The sequence below is a fragment of the Clavelina lepadiformis genome, chromosome 6 (genome assembly GCF_947623445.1).
Source record: "Clavelina lepadiformis chromosome 6, kaClaLepa1.1, whole genome shotgun sequence".
In the NCBI taxonomy this organism is placed as follows: domain Eukaryota; kingdom Metazoa; phylum Chordata; class Ascidiacea; order Aplousobranchia; family Clavelinidae; genus Clavelina; species Clavelina lepadiformis.
This window is the reverse complement of record NC_135245.1, coordinates 15,687,917-15,705,976: the sequence shown is the minus strand read 5'-3', so window position 1 is coordinate 15,705,976 and position 18,060 is coordinate 15,687,917. Positions and strand designations below refer to the sequence as shown.

The 18,060-nt window shown below is 34.5% G+C and overlaps 2 protein-coding genes and 1 long non-coding RNA gene across 3 annotated transcripts; 2 read left to right on the top strand and 1 right to left on the bottom strand.

The window, feature by feature from the left end:
* The first annotated feature begins 513 nt into the window (after nucleotides 1-513).
* Nucleotides 514-1,934, top strand: LOC143463110 (uncharacterized). The gene is made up of 2 exons (XR_013118254.1): nucleotides 514-1,585; nucleotides 1,702-1,934. It is a non-coding gene; the product is annotated as an uncharacterized LOC143463110 (long non-coding RNA).
* Nucleotides 1,935-3,118: 1,184 nt separating this feature from the next.
* On the top strand, nucleotides 3,119-8,131 carry LOC143462882 (collagen alpha-3(VI) chain-like). The gene is made up of 8 exons (XM_076961187.1): nucleotides 3,119-3,298; nucleotides 3,426-3,545; nucleotides 5,828-6,045; nucleotides 6,201-6,315; nucleotides 6,955-7,111; nucleotides 7,240-7,377; nucleotides 7,629-7,764; nucleotides 7,862-8,131. Exons 1-8 carry the CDS (start codon nucleotides 3,187-3,189, stop codon nucleotides 8,003-8,005), a joined length of 1,140 nt encoding a protein of 379 aa, XP_076817302.1. The 5' UTR covers nucleotides 3,119-3,186; the 3' UTR covers nucleotides 8,006-8,131.
* Nucleotides 7,347-14,237, bottom strand: LOC143462881 (Na(+)/citrate cotransporter-like). The gene is made up of 12 exons (XM_076961186.1): nucleotides 14,093-14,237; nucleotides 13,595-13,860; nucleotides 12,894-13,047; nucleotides 12,178-12,357; nucleotides 11,817-11,971; nucleotides 11,618-11,740; nucleotides 11,448-11,552; nucleotides 11,092-11,300; nucleotides 9,376-9,491; nucleotides 8,833-8,994; nucleotides 8,554-8,691; nucleotides 7,347-8,410 (listed from the first exon to the last, which is right to left on the bottom strand). Exons 1-12 carry the CDS (start codon nucleotides 14,198-14,200, stop codon nucleotides 8,210-8,212), a joined length of 1,917 nt encoding a protein of 638 aa, XP_076817301.1. The 5' UTR covers nucleotides 14,201-14,237; the 3' UTR covers nucleotides 7,347-8,209.
* Nucleotides 14,238-18,060: the final 3,823 nt, after the last annotated feature.

The following is an 18,060-nucleotide window of genomic DNA, read 5'->3' as shown; positions in this document are numbered from 1 at the left end:
ACCTTATCTCCAATCAGTTATGGTGGCTAAATCAAAGCTTAACTGTGATAATAGGCTACATATGTTAAGTAACTTATAATTCTTAATTGAGTATACAAATTTTTTTGATTGGTTAAGTTGATAATTTTGAAAAGATTATTGCTTTAAGTGAACGTCTGTCTAATCTCCTATTTTCACGTTAAAAAGATTTTCCTTTCTTTTACTCCAGGGCTAACAAAAATCTACATAAGTATGAATGCAATACTTCAAATACCTCGGAATCTGACAGTCAACTACGAATGCTAAACGAATATAAAACGCAAGTTTTACACTAACTAAAAAACGATTCAGTTTTAGTAAACGGCCGTTATTTTATTCATCAAACACATGAAACTGCTTGTTGGTATTATATGCTTTTCGATGGTTTAGTACAGTGGTTCCCAAACTTTTTCAGGTTGTGGCACACTAGAAAAATTATAAAACGCTCGCGGCACACTTAGAAGAGAAGAAAAGTTGCTTTAAAAAAATTTATTTTCACGTGTTAATGCGATGGATGTGCTTATTGGATGGACCTGTGCTTATTTATCAGCTATTGAAGCAGTTTGAGCGCTTTTAAGTCGCATATGCTTGTCTGCATGCCTTATTTTAAATATTTATACAGTTCTTTTCCAAAATTCAAAAAATATTCGCGGCACACCTGGGAATCTGTGGCGGCACACAGTTTGGGAATCACTGGTTTAGTATCAAGCATTGACAGTCATTTTAGCCATTCTGTCAAACAGAGTAGAAATAATAAGCATGGAATGACCCAACAGCGCAATATTTACTACCAGCAGAGCACATGCGTTTCATACAAATGTCACGTCGACAGGTAAGGGTTGAAAATACTTCAAATTAGTTGTTGCAATGACGAACGAGGTTTTCTGGAATCAGGGTTAAACATTTCATGCAACATCGCATCATCCTATTTTCAATACAAACAATAAGTTCAAATTCTAGGTATATCGCTTCATATTTTTGCTACAACCAACACGGATGAGAATAAAAAAATATCTAAAGCGGACACAGACATAAAACATCGATTCCCATCTGTATGCGAACTCTGTTCACAGTTATTTGTCAATTTTCTGTCAGCTGTTATAAAAATATTTGTTGGCTTGCATAAAGGCAGTGTAATAAATCTGGTTTTCGTATTTATGATAATATAATTAGTAAAATTGCACGATGCAACGTTGCAAGTGTAACGACCATTTCTTCATTTCGAATCATTGCTATGCAACTGGTTTAACCAAACTTCGTTTAAATCGTATGACAAGCTCCTGGTTGGTTGATTCTGTACTAATCCTATTTTCTTTGTTAAACAAAATTTCTGCCCAACCTTTGATACTTTAAAGATAGTCTGCAAGGAAGATTCATAGAATGCTAAAATAGCGGCTTGCCTATGAAACCATAACAGCTCATACTAAATGAGGTTTTACAAATTCTTTCAACATTGGTATAGTTACAATTGTTTACGTCGTTGTGGGCGCGTGTATGCATGACAATGTAATTCACTCGTCGTGGTGGTATCTACCTCATGGTAACAGAGCACAGCTTTCACATCCAGGTTTGTTCAAACTAAAACGATGCATGCTATTTAAATTATAGTTTTTTGATATTTTACATTTGGCAGCTCATAAATTCAATAACTAATTTTCCTACTTGTTATCATTTCTTTTGCAGGTTCGACAGTTTTCAGGCATAATTGTATTGATGATCCTCGATCTTTAAATTTTGACTGTAACCCAAGTGTCCATAGTCATGATGACCTTATGACGTGTGCATTGTACTGCATTTTTTAACGATAAATTTATTAGTGCTATATTATATGCAGTATATAATTAACACACATATATATATAACATGCTATATAGCATGCTACATTAGTGCTATATTATATATCTGGAATGATTTTGAATGGAATGATATCTGGAATGATTTTGTGTTTCGTTGTTTAACGCTTGATTTGTCATTCCGCAGTTTTGTCTGCCTCCGGGCGGAAGCGCTTGTCGATTTGGCTGCGCCTTGTATGTTGCTACAACGAGTGATGATGACATTCTACCGAGGCCTGTACTGCTGTGTAGACTTGCCTAGTTTTTACCGTTTTGAAATACAGTCTTATAGTTAACTGCAGGTCTCTTCGAACCAGCACTAGAAAGAGCCCGGTAACATTTGTACAGAGTAAACTGGCTGCGCGAGCAAAATTTTTTACATCATATTAACAGACAAAAGAAACAAAAATGTCAAGCAGCGGATGCGGCAAAACCTCTCTGAGTATTAAGAGTTTTTCATTCTTTCACGACTTTCCGTATACAGTAAACAGACAAACGGTTTTATAAACACACCTCCAAAGTGCCAGGAAAAATAAAAACGCGTATGTTGGGACACCATATAGTTAAACAATCCAAAAAAGTATGGAATTATTGTTGTGTGTTTAGAAAGATAATGTATTTTGGAATACAATGAAAAGCTCCCGAAGCGTGGATTTGACTTAAAAATTGCTGCCACATCATTCTCGCTCAAACCTTTAACCGAAATATAAGCAAAGCATTTTGTTTTTCTTTAATTATAGGATTAAGAAAAAAAACAAAATAGTGGCGGAAAGTTTATGAATAATTAGTTTCGGTAACCTTGAGCTTGACATTCAATTGTTCCAAAACATCAGCAAAATCCCCTCTTTAATTCTAGACGTATACTTAATTGAAGTTTATTGAAATGCCGTTTCAATTACATAGGTTAAATTTCTTGGAAAACAGACTTAATATTATAAACATCATTGTTATGCTTCGGGCGTATTCTGTACTCTTTCTGTTTTTACAAAGAAGTCAGCTTTCGCACAATTACATAAAAGCTGCATTGACGGCATATTCAAGCATGTCAAGCTGTAGCAGGCATGGTGTTAATATAGTTCGGCGAGAGATGATAATTTTCTATGCGCAATCAGTTTTACATAATCAAATTTTAAATTGTAATTTAATCTTCTATTATAATATAAAATATATATTAAAACTATAAGGATAAGAAATATACTGCTTCATAAAACGATAAACGAAAGTATATGTCGAGTTGTTTACTGTTTTCGTAATTGAAATTAAAAGTTATATGGAAATCTTTTCAGTGGTAAGTTTTTAGTCATTTTTGCTTGTGGTTACGTCACCAAACTGAGAAATGAAATTACTTGTTATTGTGTTTGCTTTGCTAATACTGCAAGGTAGATCAACCTGCTGTCAGCCAAACCAATCAGCTGTGGCCTCACTTCTTGAAAGATTTCGACTTATCAGTAAATAAAATCTTGTTATTAATGAGACGTAAAGTTCTTTTTGTTATACGTTTTGTTAGTCGGCAAATGGTGTAAAGTTTCTGTGTTGTCTAAACTTTAGTTAGACTTTGAAGAATGATTTTTTTAGCCGAAGCTTCTTGTACTCGAGATCGGTCAAATCCCGATAGATGCTGCGGCCGTTCAAGACAATGGGGGTTTTGTCGAGGTGATCCACCAGTACGAAAAACTCAAGATAAATGCCCTCCAAGTTAGTAAAATTATAAGATTCATCAAAATAACCAAGTATTATGTTTTTGGTCGGCGATTTTAACCAAATGCCGGTGTGCAAGCTTTTATTGGACAACAAGGAACTCTGATGTGCCCGTGATCTGCAATCTGGCTAAATTTTATTTTCTAGAAATATGTCTATACCCATCAAAAATTTAGCCAAAATGATTACGAATTAAAATGTGCTAACATTGAAAATGGGGCCTGGAAGACATAGATAAACCAGTTCACTACAGATATCTGGCTAATATTTAAGCTGCATGCTTGTCTCGCTTGTTATGCTGTTAAGCGGAGGCCGGAGAAGAAGTTTACCGCACATATCCAATAGTCCGGTTGGTCCTAGCCTTAGTCACGACCATTTGGCCAGACAAAATGTATTGCATTTTGTCTCATTCTGTCCTGTTTGGTAGAAGTTTCATCATCGTAAAGCTTTTGGTCTTAACTGGTTTTGTTTTATGCTTTGAACACTTCATCTGCGCAATACACAAGGAACACTGTTTGAAGTCAAGCCTGATAAAATATGTCACACGTAAATTGTTATCAAATGAAACCCATAAATACTTTTATCTTGCTGTGTTTGAGAAATAATTCCTAGCAGACCGGTTTATGACGGTAAGCAGATCGAGGTACAGTATCTCCCGGTACTGTTTGTATATTCAGAGGACGACAAACTATGCTATATTAACCAAAATAAACGCCATCACACAGTCTTTTTCTTTACCACCTTGCATTCAGCTTAACTTAACTCAAAACTTAACTAACCACCTAAAATGTTTAACCGAGTTCCTAGACGCTAAAACATATTTTCTGACATGGAAATACTTTTGTGACAAAAAATCTGATGGCCTTCCTCGGTTTCATAGAAAGTCTGGAAAAGACAAACAACTCGCTTTAAAAGAAATTCACAAAGTGTGAAAATTCTTTAAAAACAAAAGCATATTTAATTCAAAAAATATTTAAGAAAAAGTTTTCAAAAATTAAATTAAAAAAATTATTGAAAGTAAATTTTTAAAGATTATAAGGTACCTGTACCGAATAAGGCCCGGTCCCTAATAAGGCCCATTGCTCATATTTCGCAAACCCGTGCAAATAAATAAAAGATTTTGTCCCTACATAAAAACTAATATAAATTCATGATGGTTTACCAGATTTCATCCTTGTCAAGTGATCAACCGATTCGCTAGAGCACAACAAAAATTTGATACTTGCAGTTAAGGTGGTTTTGTTAATTTAGAAAAAAAGTAAGTGAGAATTTGGCCGGTTAAATGAACTGTTGTCTGCCGGCTGAAGTTTTCATGTAACAACCAACTTAGTATTGAAAAGGATAATGCACTTTTTTTTGCTAAAACTTTTCTGATGATAAAAATGTGACGTTTTTTTCGTGGATGCCACATGTGCCTAATAAGGCCCATACAAGATGCTTGGCTAATTGATGTCCAGACTTCAAGAGTGGTTCCAGTCATCAGTTGGCAAATTGTTGCAATTACTTTGATGCGCCTAGTGGAATCTTTTTAAATGTTTGTACAACTTAAAATGTGAAATTTCTAATAATGTTATATGTTGTCTATTACTATGTTTTGAATCAAAATACTCACAAAATTGGTGGGCCTTATTAGGAGCCTATGCTCCTAATAAGGCCCATTTTTTGGAATTTTTAATTTCTTTATAAAATTTTTTTGAGGGGTTGTCAGTTATTGTGGTTTGAATATGTTGTAGTCATATACCCTCACTAATACAATACGATTTTTCAGTCTATTCTCATTTATGGTTCTTGAGTTATTTTCAAAAAAGTGTTAGGTGGGCCTTATTCGGTACAGGTACCTTACAAAAAATGTTTAATTCCCAAAATATTTGAAATAATTGCAATAATTTGCATAAAGTTTTTGAAAAATAATTTAAAAAAAAAAAAACTAGCAAAGAAAAAATCTAAAAATCTAAAATTGTAACGTAAAAAGGCTTGAAAAAAATGTAAAAAAATTACAAAATAAATTAAATATAATAAATAAGAAATAAAAAATACTAAATGTATTTAAAAAAATGCAAAATTAACGTTAAACTTGACAGCCACCGCCCATACTCCTCCAAAAAAACAGAACAAAGATGTAAATGCATTAAATAATTTTGCAAAAAAATGATGTCTGGCCTAGTATTGAAATTGTTTTGCCAAAACGGTAAAACGGTCTCACAATAGTGAGAAATATGAGAGTGAGAAAATCGTAATGTCAAGAATGAGACATTCATGTTTAAACATTTTATTTATAGTTGAAGAGGAATGCGACCGACAGATTCTATTGGCCAGTTCTTTTTTGGCAAACTTTGCTGCACCTCAAGGCATCGCTCGAGCATCTCAGTCCTTTTTGGGAAAACAGAGTTTGAATTCACAATCAGAATGCTTGGTCGAAGAAAGATTATCGTCACAAAATAACTCACTTTTTCGCGGAAATTGCAATTCCCCGGAAACTGTTCGGAGAAGAAGATCAGTAAGTGACAAGAAAATAATAAAAATTAAACTTTAAAGATAAATAATGAAATATGAGTAATAAGTTTATGAGATTATTAGTGTTTTTATAAATTGAAGACTCATCACGATTCTTGTCAGAGACACTTTAGATTATCTTTGTGTTCATACTTACAGGCTCCGGTCATCGTAGCCAAGAAAAGAGATCTGGTCATTATGATGGACGAAAGTGGTAGTGTAGGAGAAACGAAATTCAACAAACTCAAGGAATTTGCTTTCAAGCTTGCCATGCGTAAGTTGGTGACCTGATTCCCTTGGATTAGTGATCGAGTAATGCTACTTTCGTGACCTTTTTGCTGTTAACCTATTGGACGACTCAAAGGTTACAAAATAAAGTAATGCGGATTTTATTTCCGTTATTGGTAGGCTATGTTTGTTTATCAAAGTCGTAATGATTCGAGTCAATGACTCAACTTGAGTCGTACTCGAATCACTTTTTGGAAAAAATTGACTCGAGTCTCATTCTATCAAATTGCGTATATGACTTGACTTGAATCCAGTCAGCCTTCGTTGATTAAGTTTCAGCATTCAGATAAAACAACTTTTTTATCCAAACACATCAAAATGTGAGTTAAAATGAAGTTTGTTTTCTGCAAACACGTATGAAACAGCAAAAGAATGCAAATTTGTAAATATTCCAAACGTTTCCTGTTGATAGAAACGGTATTTTTGATTTCCGTGTGGCTTAGTTTTTTATATAAAATAACTGACTTGACTCGAATCTTATTTGCCAAATGACTCAACTTGAGTCGACTCGCTTCTTTCGAAAGACTTGGCTTGTCTAGCTACTCGAGTTTGATGACTTGGTTAATTACGACTCTGTACTTTGTTTGCTTTAGTTAATAATGATATATTTGGCATCATTGTATAGTGCTTTGTGCTGGTGTCCTTGAAGTCAAACCAACCGTAACGCGAGTTGCAGTTATGTCGTTTGATCAAGAAATCCACTTGCATAAGAGTTTACTTGACAGCAACAACTTTCTTAATGAGTTCAACTACCTACTGGCTGCACACATCAGCTCCATAAAGTATAAACTTACTCATAAGTTAGCATTATAGACAACACCTGCAATGAATCCAGTGCTATATCAAATGAAATCTTGGGCAGCTGCATATTCTTAAGCAGTAAAGTAAAAACGTTTCCTTTTAAACATAGATACAACACTACCTCTGGCAAAAGCACGTGTTTGGACAAAGCTTTAGCATATGCACATGAAGTTGTTCTGGATAATTCAAACGGAGGCAGAAGAGGACGATCTGACGTTACACAAGAAATCATTCTTATTACCGATGGGTAAATGAATTCAAATAAGAAATTTAAACAAGTACAACCTAAATTGACAAATAAAAATTTATTATGCAACCATAACGATAAATTTCAGCTGAAAATATATCATAGGTTAATTATAAGTCAAATGGTATGAGACGGTCATATGACAACCAACTAAAGAAGCACATAAGCTTAATGTTTGCGATAAGTTCCTATAAAAGTAAAGCTTTGTTTCGGGACAAAAAGTTTTTATTTTGTTTGAATTTCTTGTTAAGATGCGCTAATTGCGGAACTAATGGGCTCTCTGCTGAACAAGCTATCAAAAAGACAAAAGCAGATCTTGAAAAACTGGGTATCAACGTGTATGTGATAGGACTCGGATTGGAAAGGAATTGTCAAGAATTAATAAAGGTATATACAGTACAGTCACGAAATAGTTTAAGAATTTTTACAACATTTACTAAACTTCCAGGTTGGTTTTTTGTTTACTTTCAAATCTATTTTTAAGTTGATCGGGGTGGGTGGCAAATGCAGTCACTTTTTCTTCGGTGAAGAAAATATCGACAACTACCTGACAGTGTTTGATGAAATCTCGAAAGTTGGCACCTGCCTCCCTAGCTTGAGCGTTGGAAGCAGCGATGCATGTTCTTAATCATTTCATAAAATGTTATAACCTATATAGGAGATCGCGTATATAAGCCATAAAAGAAGTTTTGCATCTCACTGGATACTACATATCGCTTTACGAACTGAATAAAGTACGGTCTTGCAGCTTAAACTCTTCAGAAAACATATGTTAATTTGAATAAAAGGTTTAGCAAAACTGTCGTTAAATATCAAATCATTTATGCTGTATTCAGTTCCTTGGTTCATTATATATGTAGTGTACAATTTCTTTTGCCAAAGTTGCGTTTGTTATTGCAGTGGTTGCATCCTCTAGTGGAGGCTTGGCCCAATCAGGGTAAGTTGACAAGTTGAAAAAAGCCATGCCGAACGTGTTAATCAAAATAGTGATGACAACAATACCAATAATATTCATCATCCAACCAGCTTTGATCTAAAAGAAAAAAATATATACTCAAAATTTATTTTTGCTGTATAGGCCAATACTAATCAGCCTGCCCTACGCTAATGAATAGGCTAGGGACACATTCATCTTTAGGAGATGATTACCATAGTGCTGAAAACCTCAACACTTACCAAATCGATAACTTTTAGATGGCCGTACGAGAAAGCAATTGCATTTGGCGGTGTTGCTACGGGCAACATAAATGCCAGAGAAGATGCGAGAACCGGAGGAATCATTAAGTAAAATGGATGAACTTGAATTGTTTGAGCCTAAAAAATAATCGTTGTTACATTAAACGAAAAGGTGTTGCGAAAAAAGTTTGCAATAAGACATACAGTTCGTGGCTTTTAACACATCTATCGGTAAGTGCAATGCGCTAAGTTATAGATATAAGCGATGGAAACTCTTACCAGTTCCGCCAAGATTGGGACAAACAACGACGCGGTGGCTGTATTGCTGGAGCATTCCGTGAACAAACATACGATGATGGTAACAACCAAACAAATCGCCCAGTCAGGAATGCCGCCTAGAAAAGCCAGTTGTTGCCCCATCCACGCGGAAAACCCTGATTCCTTGTATTAAACATCAAAATATTTGGAATAGGAATGTAAAAAATATATTTTATCACACATAAACGATTTTTAACAATTTAAATACTTATCCCACTTTTTTACAAAACTTGTGCATTTTCAATTGCCCTTGGTCTTCTAACTTATCAGGAGGCTGCTATGGCCCATGTTAAAAAATACTATTTATTCTTTTTTCTTCTTATCTAACCAATGTGTTGGCAGCATGAGCGACCATAACAAAATTGCTTCCGTTTGAAATCACGGGCAGGTATACAATTAGATTAATAATATCGAAATTCTCCACTTGAGCACATGGAGGAACAGTTTTAAAATTCAGGTAAAATATCAAGACATTTTTAAACAAAGCAGCACGTAATGACGTACCACAGCTCCATCGGCAAGAGCAAAACCACCACAAAGAAGAAATAATATATCCCAAGGAAACTTCGTGTGAATGATTTTCCAATTCATTATGCTAGGATATGGTCGACGAATTCCATCTGTTCCGTATAAAGATTGAAATTTTTTATCACACACACAAAATACTATCAATAAATATTATGAATTTTAAGCCGCTTGTTCCAATCATTTCGCTATTTCAAGCCTTCTTTGTTCTTACCATATCTGAAACTTGGCTCTACATTATTATCAAGTAAAAACAACTGACTCAAAGCAAGCGGGTTTATATGGTGGATTCGTTTCAAGAATAGCACGCGTATCGAATGACGTCATTGACGAATTCGCCAACGCATTTACAAAACCAATTAAAATGCGCATCGAAAACCAGAGAAAAGCAACGCAATGCACGAAAAGCAACGCCAATCGTAAAAATTAGTCTGTTTGAAAAATTTTGAATAAGTTGTTGCTGAAGTTCCATTTCCTTTTATTTGAGCCTCTTTGGTTGCAAATGAAAAACGACTTTTCGGCATTTAACTTTTCGTGAGTTTAATTATCAAAACCAGTAAAGCTAAGAAACCAGCTGACTATATGAAGTCAGGCCTACTCTTCCATGCTGGTTCTATGGACTTTTATATATCAAGGAAGATTTCTCGAACTTAACCTACTTCATGGCAACCAGGTGATAGGTTATTATTATTTGGATTAAGGTATTGCGTTAAACACTATATGACTAGGGATGGGATCCAGCAGGGAAATCCCGATCACAAAATCTCGGAATTTTAACGCTTTTTGTAGTCCCGATCTCGGGATTAATTTTATCAAAATCCCAGGATGTCAAGAATGTAGCTTTAAATGTCAAAGCGATGTTGCGTAAATTTTTGAATTTTTTCTTTTAAAGCAGTTTTACAATACAAGTCGACTTCTTGGCTGTTGGCAATTTTGCCAATAAAATCTGGAGCCACGTTAATAATAACAATCTTGATGCCTTCCCGTTTATGCGTTAATATTATAAGAAATAAAAGCGGTTACTGCAGCTCATGTGTGTACTTTTACCAATTTTATCGAACTCAAAAAATCCCGGAATTGTTGAGTAGAAATCACGGGACTTCTACTTTTGCCCTAAAATCATAACCCTAACTATAACTGCATAAAAGATCGAACAAATGTAGAAACATTACCCGAGTCTAAAAGTAATGTATTCCTTATTTTATCTATCTGATTGGTTAGTCTACTCTAGTCTAGTCAAGGTTTAGGTCTAGTCTAGGTTAGTCTAGCCTATAGTGAAGCAAAGCATTCAAACAACTGAGGTGTGTTGTTTGCTCAGCCAATTTGCTGTTTAAAAGCGATTCAAATCAATCCATCAATCGAATCACCTAATCTTGTAAGCTTTCAGCTAAAAAGTGTTAGAATGTGGTTTAGCCTAAATAAGGGTCTATTTTTGCCTCAGTTGGTCAAGAATATCCAAACACAAATCACTAACGGGCTATACATTTCACTATATGTGGTAAAACATACAAAGTTCCTTGATATTGCATTCAAACAATAATCTATATTTACGTATAACTTCGCTCGTTTGTTGTGCTATACTTAACGCCAAAGTTTGACTTAAATGCAATGTAAATATTTGTCGAAAGAAATGACGTAGTTCAACTTTTCGTTGCAACATAACCTTTAACCTCTGAGGTAAGTAGTTTCAAATACCTTCATAACGTTTGTCCTTTTTCCGCAAAAAGCTTGGTTTTTCTTCGGGAAGAATGAAAAGAAGAAATGCCATCGTCATGGCAACAGTACCATCAGTGACATAACCATCTAAGAATATAATCGTCCAACCTGGCATAAAACCTGGGTCCCGGAAAAACCAGAGTAGAGCAGTAAATATGAAAATTGTGAGCACGGTAAGTTCGTTCCACCTGATAAATTGAATATGAAATATCAATATGTATATATAAGTAACAAGAGTTGCAGTGCAACAAAATGTGTATGTCGCAATTTTCACATAGTAATATAACCTGGAAAAGTTTAGATCCTAAACAGTTTTAAAATCATGAATTACGAACTTGATGGATCCAAGCTTTTTGTATTCGACGTTGATAACTTTCTTTGCATTCTTCTCTCCTTCAGTCTCTTCACCCCCAGCAATACAGGCGCAAATTTCACGAGGACTAAAGTAAATACTCGAATCAAGCTCAGAGTCCAGACAAGTATCTATCAACGAACTACAACTTACTTAAATCCAAGAAAATACGTGCTCAGCCAGATGTAGCCGAATACCAATATAATAAGCGCCCCCGGAAGACAATATACTATCCAGGTCCCAAACGAAAGTTGCTGAGAGGCGTCCGGAAACAATCTGTATAGTTACGAGCGGTTAAATTTATGTTCATGATACACATTTCTATTACTTTTTATTTGTAGGCTACACTTACACTTCAATTTGTCCAGATAAGATCAGATTGGGTGCAGTTCCAGTTAGGGTGGAGGTCCCCCCAATACTAGCAGAATAGGGAACACTCAAAGTGATTCCTTTGATCAAGTTGTCCATTCTCTTTCGAAATTGATCTTCCGTTTCATGTGGTCCATCCTATAATACAAGTTGTACCTAAGTCTCAACATATAACTTACTCTTAAAAACCTATAACGTAAAGTAGGCCTATATAGGTTATGACTACATGGGTCTATATAAGCAATCGAGGCAAGCTGTATAGTAACAAGTCAATTCGTCTTCAGTATTCAAGTTTGTAATTTATCAAGCAATGACCATTTCTGATGGCAAAGTAGCTTGCTTACATCTTCAACCGTAATGACTTCGTCGCTCTCCGTTTCACCACGATCTGTGTTGCTCGAAGATTTTTCTTTGTTTTCTTTTTCAGCAACATCAACCTTATATGCCTCGTTTGAATGAAAAGAAGTGAACCCTGTGCCGTTTGAGCCGCTTTTCTTTCGTGTAATTTCATCAATATTATTGATCTAAACAAGCAAGCATAAAAATATTAGCTAATATTTAGGTTGCTACAAGAGTTACAATTACAGCGATAATTAGCATGCTATGTAGTGAAGCATTCATTCCAACACTGGAGGTAAGGTCAAGGTATAAAGATATTTTTATTTAACCATTTAAAATTTTAAATGCTTTAACTAAAGGGTACCAGCGGGCCCTGTTGCAAGTGCAAATGACCTCGCTAACGATTACTTCAGGTAAAAGTATATGTTAACACACTCTTTTATTAGACATTTATAGATCAAACAAGAACAAAGAAACGCTAAAATTGGCATTAAATTTTAATTAATATGAAGTTTTTGAAAAACACACCACTTAAACTTTTAAGTAATCATTTTAAAAGTACTGAGCACCAGGACCGACTTATGTTTCTTGAAAAAAGTAATTCGTTACAGGGATTCTGTATTTTTTTCTAAAACGCACCGTCGGTACCGGTATCGGTACTGAAAAAGTACCGCGGTACAATAATTCGGCACTATAATACTGCGGTACTTTTTCCCTTTACCTTGGCTTTGTTTCTCTTGGCAAGGTTTCTTTCGCCATCAGCTTTTAGTTCCTTGAAAACAGCTTCAACAATTGGTAACATCATAGCTGTTGTCGCCGTATTGCTAATCCACATCGAAAGGAAGAAGCTCGTTAACATGAAGCCCAACATTAAGCTTAAAACCGGGATAAAATGTTTTTAATTTTGCGCTTGTATATAAATATCGCTTGAAGTGTACACACCAAACTTATACAAGATCTCATTCGTATCACGTGCTAATCAAGAATTCTACATTCCAGTTGATTATTAATGTCCATTTTTAAACAGCCATTCACTTTTAAACAAGATTATTTTTCTTAGGAGCCAAAATGTTTAATATTTAAGAATTATGTAAACTCTTTGCAACTAAACTTCTTAAGTTTAATTGCTTATTAATTTTTAACTTGACGTTGTAGGCTATTTAGTACCCAAGATGGTGGTGCAAATATGTTCTTTAACATGTTCATAAATCGTGATATTTTAAGCTTGTTTTATAAGTCCTATAAACCTGTCTCTAAAAAGTGATAAACACCATTGAACTAACAATCATTAAATTTATTCATAACCAAACGTCATAAAATACGTGATGTATATTTAAGAGTACTTTGTTGTATCAAGGCGCTATACTAACCTCTATTATACCCACCTCTCAACTTATGTAAAAAAAAATTAATAACATTTACCAACGTGGTTTTGCTCCCACTAGTAGCAAAACACCAAGAGCAATTCTTTTATGAAGTCCAGTTGTCTCGACAGATATTGCTATGATCAATCCACCGATAAATAACCAGGTTGTGTCTTTGAAGTAAGTGGAACTGACTTCTGAACCCGTCATAACTCCACTGAGTGGAAACACAATAAGCGGTATGAAAGCTGTAACTCCAAGTGGCACTGCTTCTGTGATCCAATAAATTGCCATCCAAGCAATCGTGTATCCACATGCTGCTTCCTATTACAACGTAAGTACAGTTTTGCGCGTGTTAAACCACTACTTAAAGCAAGCCTTTTTGTTAATTTCTCTTTAACTATTTGTTTAACTTTAAATGCTATGCAGCCCAGGCTTAACATACTTGTCAAAGCTTTTACGTGTGCCACAAAACTTTGAGATGGTAGTAGTAACCATCTATAAATATAACCATAATATTTGTAACACGCAGTAAAACAAACAAAATAAAACTCACAGTGCCAGGAAGAGCCAAAGGAATTGGAAGTAAGATTATGGGGGTGAGAAGAATGGCCAGGGTATTTCGAAAGGCCCAAATCTGCTGAGCCCATTTTGGCACTCCCATTACTTTTTTATACTGTGAGCCTTTAACACTTAGATCCTAAACTAATCAAATCTTTATTGATTTGGCATTAGCACCATGATGTTTTATTTGTAAAAGTAGACACCAACATCAGTTATAACAAAAATATTTACTTAGCAATTTTACATTTTATGAACTAATCCGATTTTTCGAATACTGTTTGATTTTTGTTTTTTGAAAAACAACTGTACATGCAAGTTATGTTGCCTTAATTTTTCCACATATCTAAATACTTTATGAGAACGTATAAAGGAATTGCTATGATTCTGAAGGTGATCAAGGCTATTTCTACTCCAGTTGCGATATAACAATAAAGCAAATCTTTCAAAATCTCGTTTTGTTATATGATGTATGGCTGACGTACTGTGAAAATACAAAGAAGAAAAAAGCAAAAAAGCGAACAATTATTAATAAGAGCTCAGGTGAAATCAAATAAAAGATTGGTTATTGAAAGACTTGTTTACTAAAATTCTTTTCAAAATCGACTTTGAAATATGGACTTAATTTAGCTATGGGTCTATAATGCTTCAAATCCTATATACTACTGTACAATCGTTTCTCAACCATCACTCACTAAACTCAAACATTTACTTATGCGGACGGATATGGTACGACGCGCATATGCGCTGCAAATGCACCATTATACAACACAAATTTAACATGAAAGCTACAAAACTTGTCATGAAGCAATTGATATCTTTTAAGTAAGCATGCTTAAGCAAGCAGTGGGTAAGCTACAAAAATCTCAGGAAATTAATTTCAATAAGATTCCGTTACTTTGTTTGCGTTATTAGAGTTTTTACTACCTGCTGATTGACATTATTCTGACCTAAAGATTACAGTATAGCAACCATTTGTCAAATATATGAGAGTTTTTAGATAGTGGCGATTATTCGTGCACTTATATGACTTCAGTTGTCTACGTTTTATACTAAGCTAATCTAACATATCCCATACGTCAGCTTTCTTCTCCATACACACTGAAATACTTATTTTTAGTTGGTAGCATTTGATTGTTTTATAGTTAGGCTAAATGTAGCTTGCGTAATGAATTATTCTTAAGAAAAACGGAAGAATAGAAAGAAAGAGAGAGAGATTGGAGATTGGAGAGAAAGGGATGCAAGGAAAGAAAGTAAGAAATGAAAAGGGAGAAGAAAAAGGAAAAAGCAATGAAGGAGAGGGGAATAAATGGATAGAGGAAAGAGCTAAAAGCATGTAACTCAATGATTTTTTATCCTTGGACCATGAATATACAATAATCCAGCAAGTTTTGAAATAGCTTTTTGGATAAATCGTGTTATCTTATTCTAAAACCACATACTGTAACTATACGCTTCTGTAAACTTAGCACAATCGGACGAACACAAAGGGATGTCTGATTACAAAAAATACGTGCAAATGTTTGCCTAAGTGCACGTCATCACAAGGAAAACATAAAATCATTATCTAACATCGGAAAAGTCTGCTAACTGGTATGATTTGGGTGAGAAGGCGCTGGATGAAATAATAGAAAACACGTCAAGTGCTTTCGAGTTACCCATGCAAATATTTACATAATATTACCCATTAAAAAGTCGTCTTAAATGCCTAATCTAGCTTTAATTCCAAGGCAAAGAACCTCAGCCTGCAATTGTATTGCCCTTACAAAGCAACGAGTACTGTAGGTTTACCTGCATCGTTATAACCAACCTCAAACGTTTACATAGTTTTCAAATCTGCCTAGCCTTTAAAGGTATATATGCGTTGCAAAAAAGAATAAAAATGTAGACGAAAAAACTTCAGTCTATCGATTTGGATACACTTTATTGATGACGTCAGCAATCAGGGCATCAATAAAGTGTACTTAAACCTCTAGCTACGACAACTTTTCTGTTGGATCTAATTCTAACATTTCAAATATTTACCATTTAAAAAACAACGTTTCGTGTTTAATGTTACAACAATATGTTACAACACGACCTCTACATGATTTTTACAATGAACCATTGAACCAGGTATACATAACATGGTTTGGTGGCTTCGATAAATTAACATCAATTCAATACACTTCGACAAAAACTTGACTTAAGTATGTCAGTGCCAGTGAGAAAAATTGGAAACGTTAGAGTTAGGATTTAGATACAAGGCATAAAACAAAATTAATTATAGAAACTGATCACCAAAATCTTTACATTTATTATTTTATAAGGAAATGATAAGGTAAAACTTTTTTGAGGTTATTGAAAAAACGTTCACAGTGAGGTGAAACTTTAGCTGCAGTCACCTTTTAAGGGTTTTGCGCCCTTTAGTGGTGAATTCGAACTGCATTTTATTTGATTTCAGCTCATAATGACTTGAAGTATGAATAATTTCAAGATGAAACTTTTAACTTGTAATAGAGTTATGTTAGGGTGGGACGTCAATTAAAAGTACTCTAGCAACTATTAAAGTTTAAGAGGGACGGTTTAAATGTCTATTTGTATTGTATAAGTATTGTTGTATTGTATTTTCGTATTATATAACATTGTCGATTGCTTACTAACCAGATATACTTTCTAGAAGTATTTAATAGCAGTTAGATTTGAAAATATCGAGCATACGCCTTCTTAAATTACAAAGCAATTCTTTGAAAATATTCTTTATCTGCTGTGGAAGTTTATTATAATTGTTTTCTTACTTTGAAAGCCTAACACAAACATTTGCAAATGTTTTTCAGATCTACTTCCAAATCTACTGGGATATTGTGCGCAAGCCGTAAAACATTATGAAGCATTGCAAAGCTGTGTGATGGCAATTGATGAATAAAACTCCAAAATAACAAACCCAAAGCTAATATCCTTGAGCTTTTTTTAAAGTTGCTGATTTGTGGAACATAAAGGCTATCTACCGTACAGTCACGGACTAAGTATTGCTAACTCAGTAGCCATAGAATATTTACAAGACAGACATAAGCTGTTGCAACGCTTGGGTGCTTTCATCGCAATTCTCACGGAAGTCAGCCCGCAGCAAAAAATTGGTCAGTGCTCCACATTGCTACAATCATACCCGTACCTGCCTCGCAGCCGCAGTAAAAGTTAAACCGGTATCCAAACCTGCGCATGGCTCTGCGGAAATTGTGTAGAGCAAAAAACACAAAGGTCATTCGGTGTGTGTGTGATACATACTTCGATCACTTGAGTTCAAGTTAAAAGATATTCGATCAAATATCATCAAATAATTTATTCTAAATTACAGTTAGTTTATTCAATGTGCACTGAAAATATGAAGGATAAATCATAGAGCTTAAAATCTATGTATATGTATCTGGCGTATAATTAAGATCTATGAAGTATAATAAAATCTTAAAAAGTTTAGTCATTATCCGCTTTAGTCACCAAGCAGCTGTTGGCCAGATAAAATTTTCCAGTTAGTATTAATGTATTCCCGTCCTAGTCGTTCCCAGTCAACAATACAGTGAATATACATCATTACACCCCAACAAGGTGGTAAGAATGCTTTGTAAGGTTTAAATTAGTATAAGGTGAGTAAAACTTGTATCAAAGCATATTCAAAATAAACTTACAAAATTGAAAAAAATTTTTTATTAGAAAGAAACCATAGGGCTTAACTGGAAGCTTAAACGCTTTTTATGGTAATCAGAGCAATGTTCATTTACAACAACTTTGTATCATAAACAACAAATTCGCCCCCTGCGACGGACAAATAAATTTACTCCACCGCCAGAGGGTGTTGTGTGACTACAACTAAAAGCTGCAGTAAATGTATTTTTTACTAAACAACCTGGATTTTGGTATTTTTGAGTTATATTCTTACAACTTGTAAAATATTTACTTTTTAATGCCCAATACATTATTTAAAACAAG